The 11436-nt window shown below is 34.3% G+C and overlaps 2 protein-coding genes across 2 annotated transcripts; one reads left to right on the top strand and one right to left on the bottom strand.

Annotated features, from left to right (window-relative positions):
• The first annotated feature begins 2233 nt into the window (after positions 1–2233).
• Positions 2234–3716, top strand: LOC115978140 (1-aminocyclopropane-1-carboxylate oxidase 1). The gene is made up of 3 exons (XM_031100165.1): positions 2234–2482; positions 2576–2799; positions 2885–3716. Exons 1-3 carry the CDS (start codon positions 2381–2383, stop codon positions 3477–3479), a joined length of 921 nt encoding a protein of 306 aa, XP_030956025.1. The 5' UTR covers positions 2234–2380; the 3' UTR covers positions 3480–3716.
• Positions 3717–7206: 3490 nt separating this feature from the next.
• On the bottom strand, positions 7207–8946 carry LOC115978139. The gene is made up of 2 exons (XM_031100164.1): positions 8631–8946; positions 7207–8533 (listed from the first exon to the last, which is right to left on the bottom strand). The coding sequence occupies exons 1-2, from the start codon at positions 8840–8842 to the stop codon at positions 7246–7248; spliced, it is 1500 nt and encodes a 499-aa protein (XP_030956024.1). The 5' UTR covers positions 8843–8946; the 3' UTR covers positions 7207–7245.
• Positions 8947–11436: the final 2490 nt, after the last annotated feature.

The raw sequence follows: 11436 nt of genomic DNA, 5'->3' as shown, positions 1-11436 counted from the left end.
CTTAGAAAGTAGTTAAAAGGAAGAAAATACGCAAAAAATTCTAGATACAGAAGTAATAGCTACTTACCCAAAAGAGAAAAAGGAAATACTATTTGCCCAAAAAGAGAATGAATATTACTATGAGAGCTAAGGACTAAGCTCATTAATCTTAACATAAAATAAGTTTTTCCCTTTACATGGGTCTCTAGATTTAAAATAAAAAATATATTTTAAATTTTTATATAATTCTTGATTTAACCGTAAAGACATAATACTAGTTACATTTAAAGTTTAAATGTGCTCTGCATACACTAAAATGGATCAGTTCTTGCAAATTACGAATTGGTCATGTTGGTCTTAGCCGATCCAAGACCAATCTTGGCCCAATCGGAATTCAAGAGCCAAGTATACTAGGCCGTACTAAGCCCAAACAAAATGGACTTGACGAATTTTATTTAGTTGGGAATCCAACACATGGGCCTTCATTGTGCTTTTTTTTTTTTTCCTAATTTTTATTAGCATAAACATATGGGATTTCTGCAATATGTTACAGATAAAATTTTGAAATCATTCCGCTAAGGAGACAATTTATCACAATCCTTTTCGCAACTTATGACATGAAAAATTGTGATTAGATTACTTTTACATAAGCTAATTTTTATATTACTTTTATTAGCACTAATCATAGCAATGGTTAAAAAATTTGTTTCTTTAGACTACTTGTTAAGCTAAATCCCCTGCTTGCCTTATTAGTTTTTCCAATGTTATAGTGGCCCATACCTAAATCAGCTCCGACAAACTAGACCAAGTTGTTTGTATCTTGTTCTATTCTAATACCTTTTCTAGGTTCTGCTTTGATGCATTCTTGGGAATGATCTTAAACATTTTTTATAAGACAATTCAGAAGAGTATAAAGAAATTGTCGGATCTATCTCTTTAATATATTATTATAGAGATACTTAACCCAAGTTTTTTTTTCCACTGCATGGTCGGCTCTACAACATTTTTGTAACTATTCTAAGTTCTTGACTCTTATGGAAGTTCTTGACTCTCAACAATAAGAGTATTGTTAGAATAAAAAATATGCAATACCACGATAAAATCACTTATCTCTAAAGCTTAAACCGATAGGAAATTGTGAATTCAATCATTTAATTATTATTTATCATTGTAACATGTTAAAATAAATGACAAATTGCAGAAATTAGCATGTTCTAAAAATAATAGCAAACAAGTGAGGTCTGTTTGCAATAGCAGTTTAAACAATTGTCCTTGTACACTTCAAATAAGAAGGGGGTACCTTAAATCATTGCATCAACCTATGATTTAGAATGCAATAAAGCTCATATTCCTCTAAACATCTTGTCACTCGTTTCATGCCAATAAGAATTATTTCTCAACCAAAGATGGTATCAATGGGACACCAACCCAACAGAGCCTTAAAAATACTTACTTTGGTGTTCATTCTGCTAGGGATACCTAAAACTCTAGAGGACCCCAGTCTCTATTTAATATCCATTAAGTGAATGCATGCCGTATGGTCCTCCTTGCTTAGCTTGAGATGAACAGCATCTCATAAAATTCTAGGCTTTACATTCCTTTCAAAGGTAGGCACGGACCTTGCTAATCTGAGTTTCTGAGCCCTGTATCATCTGATTCATGGACAAAAGCCTAACTATGTAATATTTTTCTTGATAGCTTAAGCAATCAAAGTTTGGCTATTGACTGAAAGTTAAGACCCATGCTATAAAGTGATTGACTACTAAATTTAAATAAATGACCAAGTCTGACAAAAGTAAGAAAAATGATGTTAATTCAACAACTTGCAGGCTTGCAATCAAAAGCGCCCATTGGTAATAATATATTTCCATGACTTCCATGCCCCTGTTTCCCTTTGTTTGAATCTGCTTATTTGGTGCCAAACTGCCCCTAGTTTTGTTAAAAATGGTCCCACAATACAAAAAATATCAACAAGAGTATAATAAAACCTCACTAATGTATCTTTACATAAACAGAAAGGGGTGGAGAGAGAAAGAAACTCATGATGAGCATTAAAATTTAAAATAAATAAATAAACCAATCAGGGAAAGTTTTCCTTATGAAAACCAAAGAAACAAAACTTAATTTACAAGTGAGAGCTTCATTGACTAATTGATTTGAAGATATAATTAAGTACACAGAATCACATGGTAGTGGTGAGTTGAATTTGGACTTTTTTTTCTTTTCATTTTTTTATCGTTGCTAGTTTCAAGGCACACAATAATTTTTCCTTTCAATGAGGTTACAGTTAATGTGTAACTACCATATCTTCAAATCTAACCAACTCTAATTTTTCCTGTCTGAGCCTATAAATATTCCCTCAAGTGACCTCTGGTTTGCAAACAGAATCAGATAGAAGAATATGGAGATCCCAGTGATAGATTTTAATGAGCTCAATGATGAGAAGAGGAGCAAAACAATGGAGCTTCTGCACCAAGCTTGTGAAAAATGGGGCTTCTTTAAAGTAAAGAAGATCTCTTCTTTTTATATTTTATACTATACACTTAACTTGATATCTAATTTACCGTTCATTCTAATGAAATTTTCAATTATGCAGATTGAGAACCATGGCATTGACAAAGAGTTGATGGAAAAGGTGAAGCACTTAGTAAATAGTCACTATGAAAAAAACTTGAAGGAACGCTTCTATGAGTCTGAGACAGCCAAAGCCTTAGAAAACAAGGGAAACAACTCTGATATAGACTGGGAAAGCAGCTTCTTCATTTGGCATCGCCCAACTTCTAACATTGATGAAATTCCAAACCTCTCTGAGGATCTTCGGTGAGTCAACAGGAGGTCAAAATTACGTCTGATTTTCAGTTGTATGCATATAAATTTATATTAACTAATATGATGCATAATGCAGCCAAGCTATGGATGAGTACATAGCTCAACTGGTTAAACTAGCAGAAAAGCTGTCCGGGCTCATGTGCGAGAATCTTGGTTTGGAGAAGTGTTTTATCAAGGAGGCATTCTCTGGGAGCAAAGGTCCTTCTGTGGGGACAAAAGTAGCTAAGTACCCTCAATGTCCTCAACCACAACAAGTAAGAGGACTTCGAGAGCACACTGATGCTGGAGGAATTATACTTTTACTCCAAGATGACCAAGTCCCAGGTCTTGAATTCTTCAAAGATGGAGAATGGGTAGAAATTCCACCATCCAAGAATAACACCATCTTTGTGAACACAGGTGACCAAGTGGAAGTGTTGAGTAATGGAAGGTATAAAAGTACTTTGCACCGTGTCATGGCTAACGAAAATGGGAGCAGACTCTCTATTGCTACTTTTTACAATCCTGCTGGTGATGCCATTATCTCTCCAGCTCCCAAACTCTTATATCCGAATCATTTCAGTTTTCAAGATTACCTGAAGCTCTATGCCACCACAAAGTTTTCAGACAAGGGTCTCAGATTCGAATCCATGAAGAAAATGGCTGATGGTCACTCTAATGGCCTTACCTAAAGTAGCAATGTTTAAGAAATATGTGTCCCTCACTTATGGGTTTCATTGGTCAGCTTATTATTATTGTTATGTTGTCTGCTTTCTACAATATTTGCTTTTGTCCAGCTAGTGAAACAGTTATGCTTTTCAATTCTCAGTAGACTGAATATTTTATGCTTATTTCCCATCAGTTTATCCCATTTCTATTCTTATCATATATATTTTTGGGTAAATTATAAAGTTAGGTCCCTACCCTTTACACTATATTTCAATTTAATTCTTAACCTTTCAATTATGTCAATTTGGTCTCTAACCTTGTCAATACCGTGTCAATTTAGTCTTTACCATTATCTATTTGATGAAAAAAAGCTGACATGTCAAACAGAATAATAAAAAAAAATTTCATACCACATCGGCTGCCAATTGTACCGTCATGTCATATTACGGTGGGTTTGGATCCACGTTGCACGTCTGCGTTTTCTTATTTGCGCATTTTCCTTCTTTTTTTTTTTTTTTTCCTAGCCATGTTTTGACTTTTCAGCAGTGAACAGTGCATCCGTGTACTGTTCACGGGTCCCACAAACTCCACTTTTCAGTAACTTTTTCTTTAAAAATAGGTCACACGGTACTATTCACACATTTAAAAATTATTTTGCTACAGTATTTTCAGTTTTCAACAAAATAAGTTCTATCCAATCGGACCTTATATATAAAAAAAAAACTACAAAAATAACGTGTTCACAATAAGGCACTCCAGTTATATCAAATTCCGAATTTCTTCTTACATCTGAAAATTCGATTTATTCCCAGAAAATTCATTCCAAGTTTCAATCAGGATTATCGAAGACAAGAATGGTGAAGATGGTGGTCAGGGCCATGGGCTCAGTGCTGACAAGTTGCTGGCCACCCATGAGTCCAGCATCTCCTCCAGAAATTACCTACCCAATCCTCCACGAAGTTCAAGAGGTACCCAAAACCTCCACCCCGCTTAACAACAATGCAATATGGAAAAATCCATATTCAAGCCGGAAACAAATAAACATTCAGGATTTTTCAAATCAAAAGCCCAGATTTGAATTATAAAATTACAATTAACAGAAACTTACAAATAGGACATCGAGACCTTCTTAGGACTTCATGATGAGTTCATTCTAACAAAACCCAAACTTTGGGTACCAAAGAACTTGAAAATGAAAAAAGCAGCCAAAGGAAAGAGGCAAGAACTTGGACTTGGCAGTTTATCCATTGAGCAAAAGAATAAGACTAACGGAAAAACCCAAAGGGATCACAAAGAATTAGGCCTTTTAATTTGATCAGGCCATGTTTGTTTTCTGGGAAAAATTTTAAGCTTGATTTCTTTTTTTGTTAATTGGGTAAATTAAAATATTATGGATTGAAACATAATTTGGTTGTTGTGATTTTTTTTTGTGTGTGTGTGTGTGTGTGTGTGTGTGCTTGAGTTTGATTTTTGAGAACATGTTAATTTGGTTTTTTTTTTTTTAAAAAAAATTTTAATATGATGTGATGGTATAGTTAGCCGTTGATGTGATATAGAAAATAATTTTTCATTATTCCATTTGACATATTAGCTTTTTCTATCCTAAAGATAACGGTAATTATTTTCATTTGATATATCAGTTTTTTTCATCCTAAAGATAACGGTAAGGACTAAATTGACCCAGTGCTAAAATGTTAAGGACTAAATTGACACGATTAAAAGATTAATAACCAAATTAACATATGGTGTAAAGGATAAAGACTAAAACTATAATTTACCTATATTTTTTTAACAGAAATAAATAATTAACGTTGTCCTCGTAAAGCAGCTTATAACCCTCCTAAAACAAATAATTGAAAATCGAATCTTAAAACAAATAAAGGAATAGTAGAATGGCAACAGAGCAATCATTATATCCACTACGCCAAAATTGACTCAGAGATGCCTTGTGAAGCAGAGGTCATTAGGGCAAAATGTGAAGAAAAAAAAGGGAGGATTCAACGGTATTATATAGCAAGTTTTCTTATAAAAGTTAGAGCATCAAGCTAATTATTTGGTCCTTTTGGCATAGAAATGTTCCATTGCAATTTGAGATCTTTCTTGCATAAACAAAATCGCAGGTTAGTTAAATACACTAGCCTTAGAGCGCACGCTAACGCGCATGCTTAGAGACTCTTTAATTTTTTGGGTAAGGGTTAATTTAGAGCATTTATTATAATTTGGAATTACTATATTTTCTAATCACAAAAAAAAAAAAAAAAAAAAACCTAAGGGTGTGATGAGTATTATGTGTGGTGAAATAATTTTTTCATCACAATCCTAAGTTTTTTTTTTTTGTAATTGGAAAATGTAGTAATCTCAAATTATAATAAATGCTCTAAATTAGCCCTTATCCAAAAAATAGAAGAGTCTAGTAAATAGATAAAGCAATTTGAAAACTACCAGGAGAGTGATCCTATTTTGTAGGCAACATTTTAATAGGAGTTAAAGATGTATTTACTTATAAAAAAAATTTTAAAAAAAAGAAAAAAAAAAGTGTATATATTTTTTTGTTGATAACTATTTTTTTTTTTGGATAGTTAGTTTTGGTTTTTTTTTAATTAATACTAATGTTTTTTTATTAAACGTAGGGTTTTTTTTTTTTAAAGAAAAAAACAACAGAAATGTAGGTAGTTTAACTTATTTTTCTATTAAAAAAAATAAAATAGATGTATAGTTATTTTGAAGAAGTGTGCTCAGAGACTAGTAAATAGATAAAGCAATTTGAAAATCATCAGAAGAGTGATCCTATTTTGTAGGTAACGTTTTAATGAGAGTTAAAGATGTATCTACTTATCCAAAAAAAAAAAAAAAACATGTATATATCTATTTAGTTTAGTTTTTTGTTGATAACTATTTAGTTTTTTTTTTTTTTGATAAAAATTAATACTAATGTTTTTTATAGGTTTTTTTTAGGAAAAAAACAACAAATACGTATGTAGTTTAACTAATTTTCTACTAAAAAAAAAAAAAACAATAAACATATAGTTGCTTTGAAGAAATAGGTTAGTGGAAGAGTGTTCTTATTTTGTAGACAATGTTTTAATGCAAGTTAGATATGTATTTTTACCAAACTATCCTTTAGTTTTGTCTCTACTTAAACCTAGAGGTGTAGAGGTATTTTGGAATAAAAAAAATATGATCCAAACAAGGAAAACCCCTTAAATAGTAATATAGAAGCCACTGGATATTCTCTTATATCTTTGGTATTGATGTTTTGAAAACAACCATTTATGGCTTCAGACTACACACATAACAAATTATCTAAAGGTGGATTCCATATTTTTATTAATAGAGGGAAACTGCACAAATACATCAGTTGTCCAAGGTGATTTATGGGACTTTTCCTGGACCTATTCAAAGTGAAATTTCAGTTTGCCACAAAACTCTCGCATCATATTCTAGAAAGATCACATTATAGACTTGTCCTCCATTTAAAATTATTCATATTATTTCCTCGCACTTCATATTTAAGATATGACAATGAAAGGATAAGCAAATGTGTAGAGAGAAGGATGTCCTACTTGCTAGCTCATATGTACCAAACATGGTAGTAATTTAAGCGTGTATTACTGCAGATCAATATCAAAATAGCCAGGACTAAAACCTAATAAGCCCCTATAATAATTCTAGCTAATACATATCAGGAAAAAGTTTGTAGGAAAGATCTAATAAGATACAGTGTGTATATAGTTAGAGATTGGCTGAAGCTAACAGCAACAATAAATATCCTGATATTTAAAAGACTAGCTACAAGCTAGACAATTTAGATAATACAGATTTGGTCACAAGAGTACTGGTGTTCTCAACAGCTTCAATCAGTGAGAGCTTATGAGGTTTCAATAATGGGGAACATTTGGTGACTAAACATAACAAAAAGTGTCCAAATTTTAGAGATTTGGAAAAATTTTCAGCCAATTGCTGAACCTGGTAAACAATATGATCAACTGAATCTTGAGTCAAATGAACATTATGATTTAATATGATTTGGAACAGGTTAAACAATGATTCTGTCCATACCAATTCACCAGATATTAAACGTTGGTGGCAGGGAAGACAGATAAGCCTCCTCTCGTCCTTTTCTCCACACAATAGCTTCTGGCAAAAAGCAGAAACATGAGCTGGGTGCAAACATTCCCTTATGATCCTTGTGATCACATCACATATGGGATTATTTATGCCTTCTCTATGGAGAATCAACGGAAACAAGAGTGCATAAACAGCTGCTTTCGGATGAAGCTTACAATATTCCATTATTGCAGCCACAAGTACACGAGAAGCTGGTACTTCCAGTAATAACAGCTTGGGAAGGATTACTGAGCATAGAACCTGGCTCGGCCAACCAAGCTCTTCTTCACTTTCATTCACAAGATGTGAAATTAAAACTGAAGCAGTCTCATCATCTGCCAGCCAAGGTTCAATGAGACCCAAAACCACAAAAGAATCTCTGCCCTTGTCCAGGCAAAGTTGGCAAATTTCATCAGCTAAACCCACAGTTTTCAAAGAAGATTCAAAATTCATAATCCTAGCTTTCAAACAAGTAGCCTTCTCATGAATCCCAGGATCAAGAGGAACATTTGCAGGACAATCAATCTCCATTTCCTCCACAACTTCATTCACCTCTTCTTTGCCATCCTCTCCATCTTGCTTCGACGAATCTACACTAACTTCACAACTACCAAAAGGCGTCACTGAACAAAATTCGTCTGGCAAAATAGGAAGCCAAGGGAGAATCACATCATTGGCATCCGCAGCTGCCTCCTTAAGCCAACCCGGTATTGATTCGAACTCTTCATCCACGCCTTCCTCCCCAGAATCCAAATTCAAATAAGAAATCCACTCGTAATTCGACTCAGACAATAAATCGAGCAGATTGCGTGCAGCCCTCTTGACCCAAAAATCAAGCTCCTGATTCCCACTCAACACATTCTGGGCCAGCCTCGACAAGTCCTTCTTGCAAAACCTCTGACGCTCATAAGCAAGAAAAGAGAGAATCCGCGATTGCACCGTAGTGGGTAAAGTTTCTATAAACATGACCCTGTTGATCAAAACCCCATACAAGTCAAATAAACCAAACATTATATCAAAATTGAAGATAAATAGCAACTGGGTCTTGGGTGCTTTTTGTTTTTTACCGCTTTGTCCGAGGAAGCGTGGGAGACGAAGAGTCATCGTCTTCGATGACAATGGCGTCGCTGGGCTTTGAGAGCAAGGAGAGGAAAGAGCTTGTGGTAATTGGGGTTGTGGTTGATGAGGCATTGAAAGACTGTTGCAACCATTGAGATGCTTCGGTTTCGGGAGTTGGGGAGTTGAGGAAGATCTTGAAGAGTGGAACCCATGACTCCATTTTCGCTCTCTATTGCTGTGAAGCTGAAGGAGCTGGGTTTAGGAGCAGAAAACGCGGGAAAGTTTGTAGCTTTAATTTAACAAATAAGGAAAAGTGTAGGAGCACGTAATTTTTCACAACATCTTGCTACAATTGTGGCAGAGTGTAATTGATAAAGGAAAATGGCGGATCCATGTGTAAATGACAGTTAATTATTCACAATCTGCTACGTTAGAATCAGTGGCGGAGTCAGGATTTTGGTTCAGAGGGGGATAAATTAAAAGGCAACATTTAAAGTAAAATTAATCTAAAAAATATTAATTAATAATAATAACAAAAATAAATAAACAATTATAAGAAAATAAATATATTTCATATCATTAAAATAAATAAACAAAAAATAACCAATTCATAGTTACTACAAAATCTACAACAAAAAATTTACAAACTGATGTGGTAAAAATGTGATTAGTGTTATTTAAACAATATAATCAATAGGTGTTTGTGATTATTTTTTGTAATTGGTGACATGCTAATTTGTAAGATATAAATAATAAAATTTGCAATATCTCTAACATCATTTAACAATAAAATACTGCAATAACTATCATAAATAGAGAAAATAATGATAGAAATTAAAAAAGAAAAAAATTGTGAAATAGGTGTCAAACGTGGAACAAGACAGAAGCTTACAAGAACAGTAGAATAGGTGAATAAGTGAAAAGGGAATATGATTTGATGTTTGAGAAAACTTTTTTTTTTTTTTTTACTTTCTTTTTCTTGTGTCAAAATTACTTTCCAGTTTCAACCAATTGGAGTCATTTTTCCTTTCTTTTTCCTGTGTCAGACTCAGAGTCCCTTAAAATTACAATTACACGTACATGGATATTTTAGGTGGAGTCAGGGGGGCAGGTGCCCCCTCTCGCCCCCCTTTGGCTCCGCCACTGGTTAGAGTTGTGGTAAAAAAGTTGTGAAATAATTTGTGATCCTAGAACTACTCAACAAATAAAAGTAGAAAAATTATACTTTACCGTCTTAAACTATACATCAAGTTACATTTTGCGCTCTTAACTACTTAAATGCACGTTTTGCACCCTAAACTATGACCCCTGTTACATTGTGTATCTCAACGTTAATTTTATTATTATGTTGAATGAAAATTTATAGCACATGACTTACGCATTAGTTTTACTGACATGACACAAAGTTAATAAATAAATAAAAACCATCTTTCCAATTAATTAAAAACAAAAGCCTCTTTATTTATTTTTGGCGAAAATGCACTTTTGGTCCTTGCATTTTGGGTTGATTCTCAATTTGGTCCCTAAATTGATTTCACTCCTAGGTCAGTCCCTGATTTCAGAAAATTGTTTTTATTTTGGTCCCTGTCGTCAACCAAGTAACAAAAAATGCATACGTGGTAAACGGAATGCACTGTTTACTGACGTAGCTAATAAAATAATAATAAAAAACCACATCAGCATGCCATGTCATCATCTAATTTTTTTAAAAAAAATTATCAATTTGAAAAAAATTATAAAAACATAAAAACAAAATTATAAACATAAAAATACATAGTTTCAGATTTAAACGTGAATACACAAAAACTCAAGAACATAATCCCAGATCATAAGAACTCAAGAACACAAAATTCCTAGGCATTCAATATCTTTCCCAGAAAATTTCACCAAACATTGAAAAAGTTCACATCTAAAAAGCCGATGCCTAAGATTTTCATCACAACATTTTCTTTCCACCCAAAACCAGAAATTTTCTTATGAAACAAACACACACAAACCTAGAAAATCATCAACATTTTCCCCAGAAAATCAAGATTTTCTTTCAAACCAAACACTAATCGCACCTCATCGCCGCATCAATACTTATCTCTCCTTCTTCTCTTTTCTCCTTTTTCTTCTCAATACCACAAAAACCCCGTACACACCACCACCACCACCAACATAGATTCATTCATATCTCACCGCCACCACCACCATGGGCGACTTAACAGACACTTAGATGCCGTCAACGGCTCCTCCGCTTCCAATCCTAGCTTTAAATGCACCTAACGCTGCTACTCCGTAATCCTCGCGTCCATTACCTATCCACGAAGATTGTTGGAGAAAGGACACCACGTCGATGCTCATTGACACCTGGGGCCGCCGTTACATGGAGCTTAACCACGGGAATCTCCGTTTCTCTAATGGAACCCTGACTTCGTCGTGGATTTTCTTCGATCGTCTTGACTCTTTGATCGGATCTAATGTGACGGTTAAGAAGCTGACTTCGACTCCGATTCCGATTTAGATTCAACAACCTCCGTCGTTGTCTCAGTCTCCTCCGGTGGGGGTTCCATTGTATCAACATCAACTACCATCGATCTCGGCCCATCTCTCTCTAAACCCAGATCAAACCCTAATCCCAAAGAGAAAGCTGAAAGAGAGAGAGAGCTTCAGATCAGATTTTTGTAGAAAGAGAGAGGGAGAAGAAGCTTGATCTACTCGCTGTTGGTCTGCTTGTGAGCTTCGGCGCGTGGTGGAGAAAGAAGGCTGAGTGAGCTCCGGCCATGGATAGTGGAGAGTGAGAGATTCTATCCATTGAGCGTGAAGAGAGAG

This window comes from Quercus lobata, chromosome 2 (assembly GCF_001633185.2).
Source record: "Quercus lobata isolate SW786 chromosome 2, ValleyOak3.0 Primary Assembly, whole genome shotgun sequence".
Lineage (NCBI taxonomy): Eukaryota > Viridiplantae > Streptophyta > Magnoliopsida > Fagales > Fagaceae > Quercus > Quercus lobata.
Note: the sequence above shows the minus strand (reverse complement) of the source record. Positions and strands in the feature narration are given on the sequence as shown.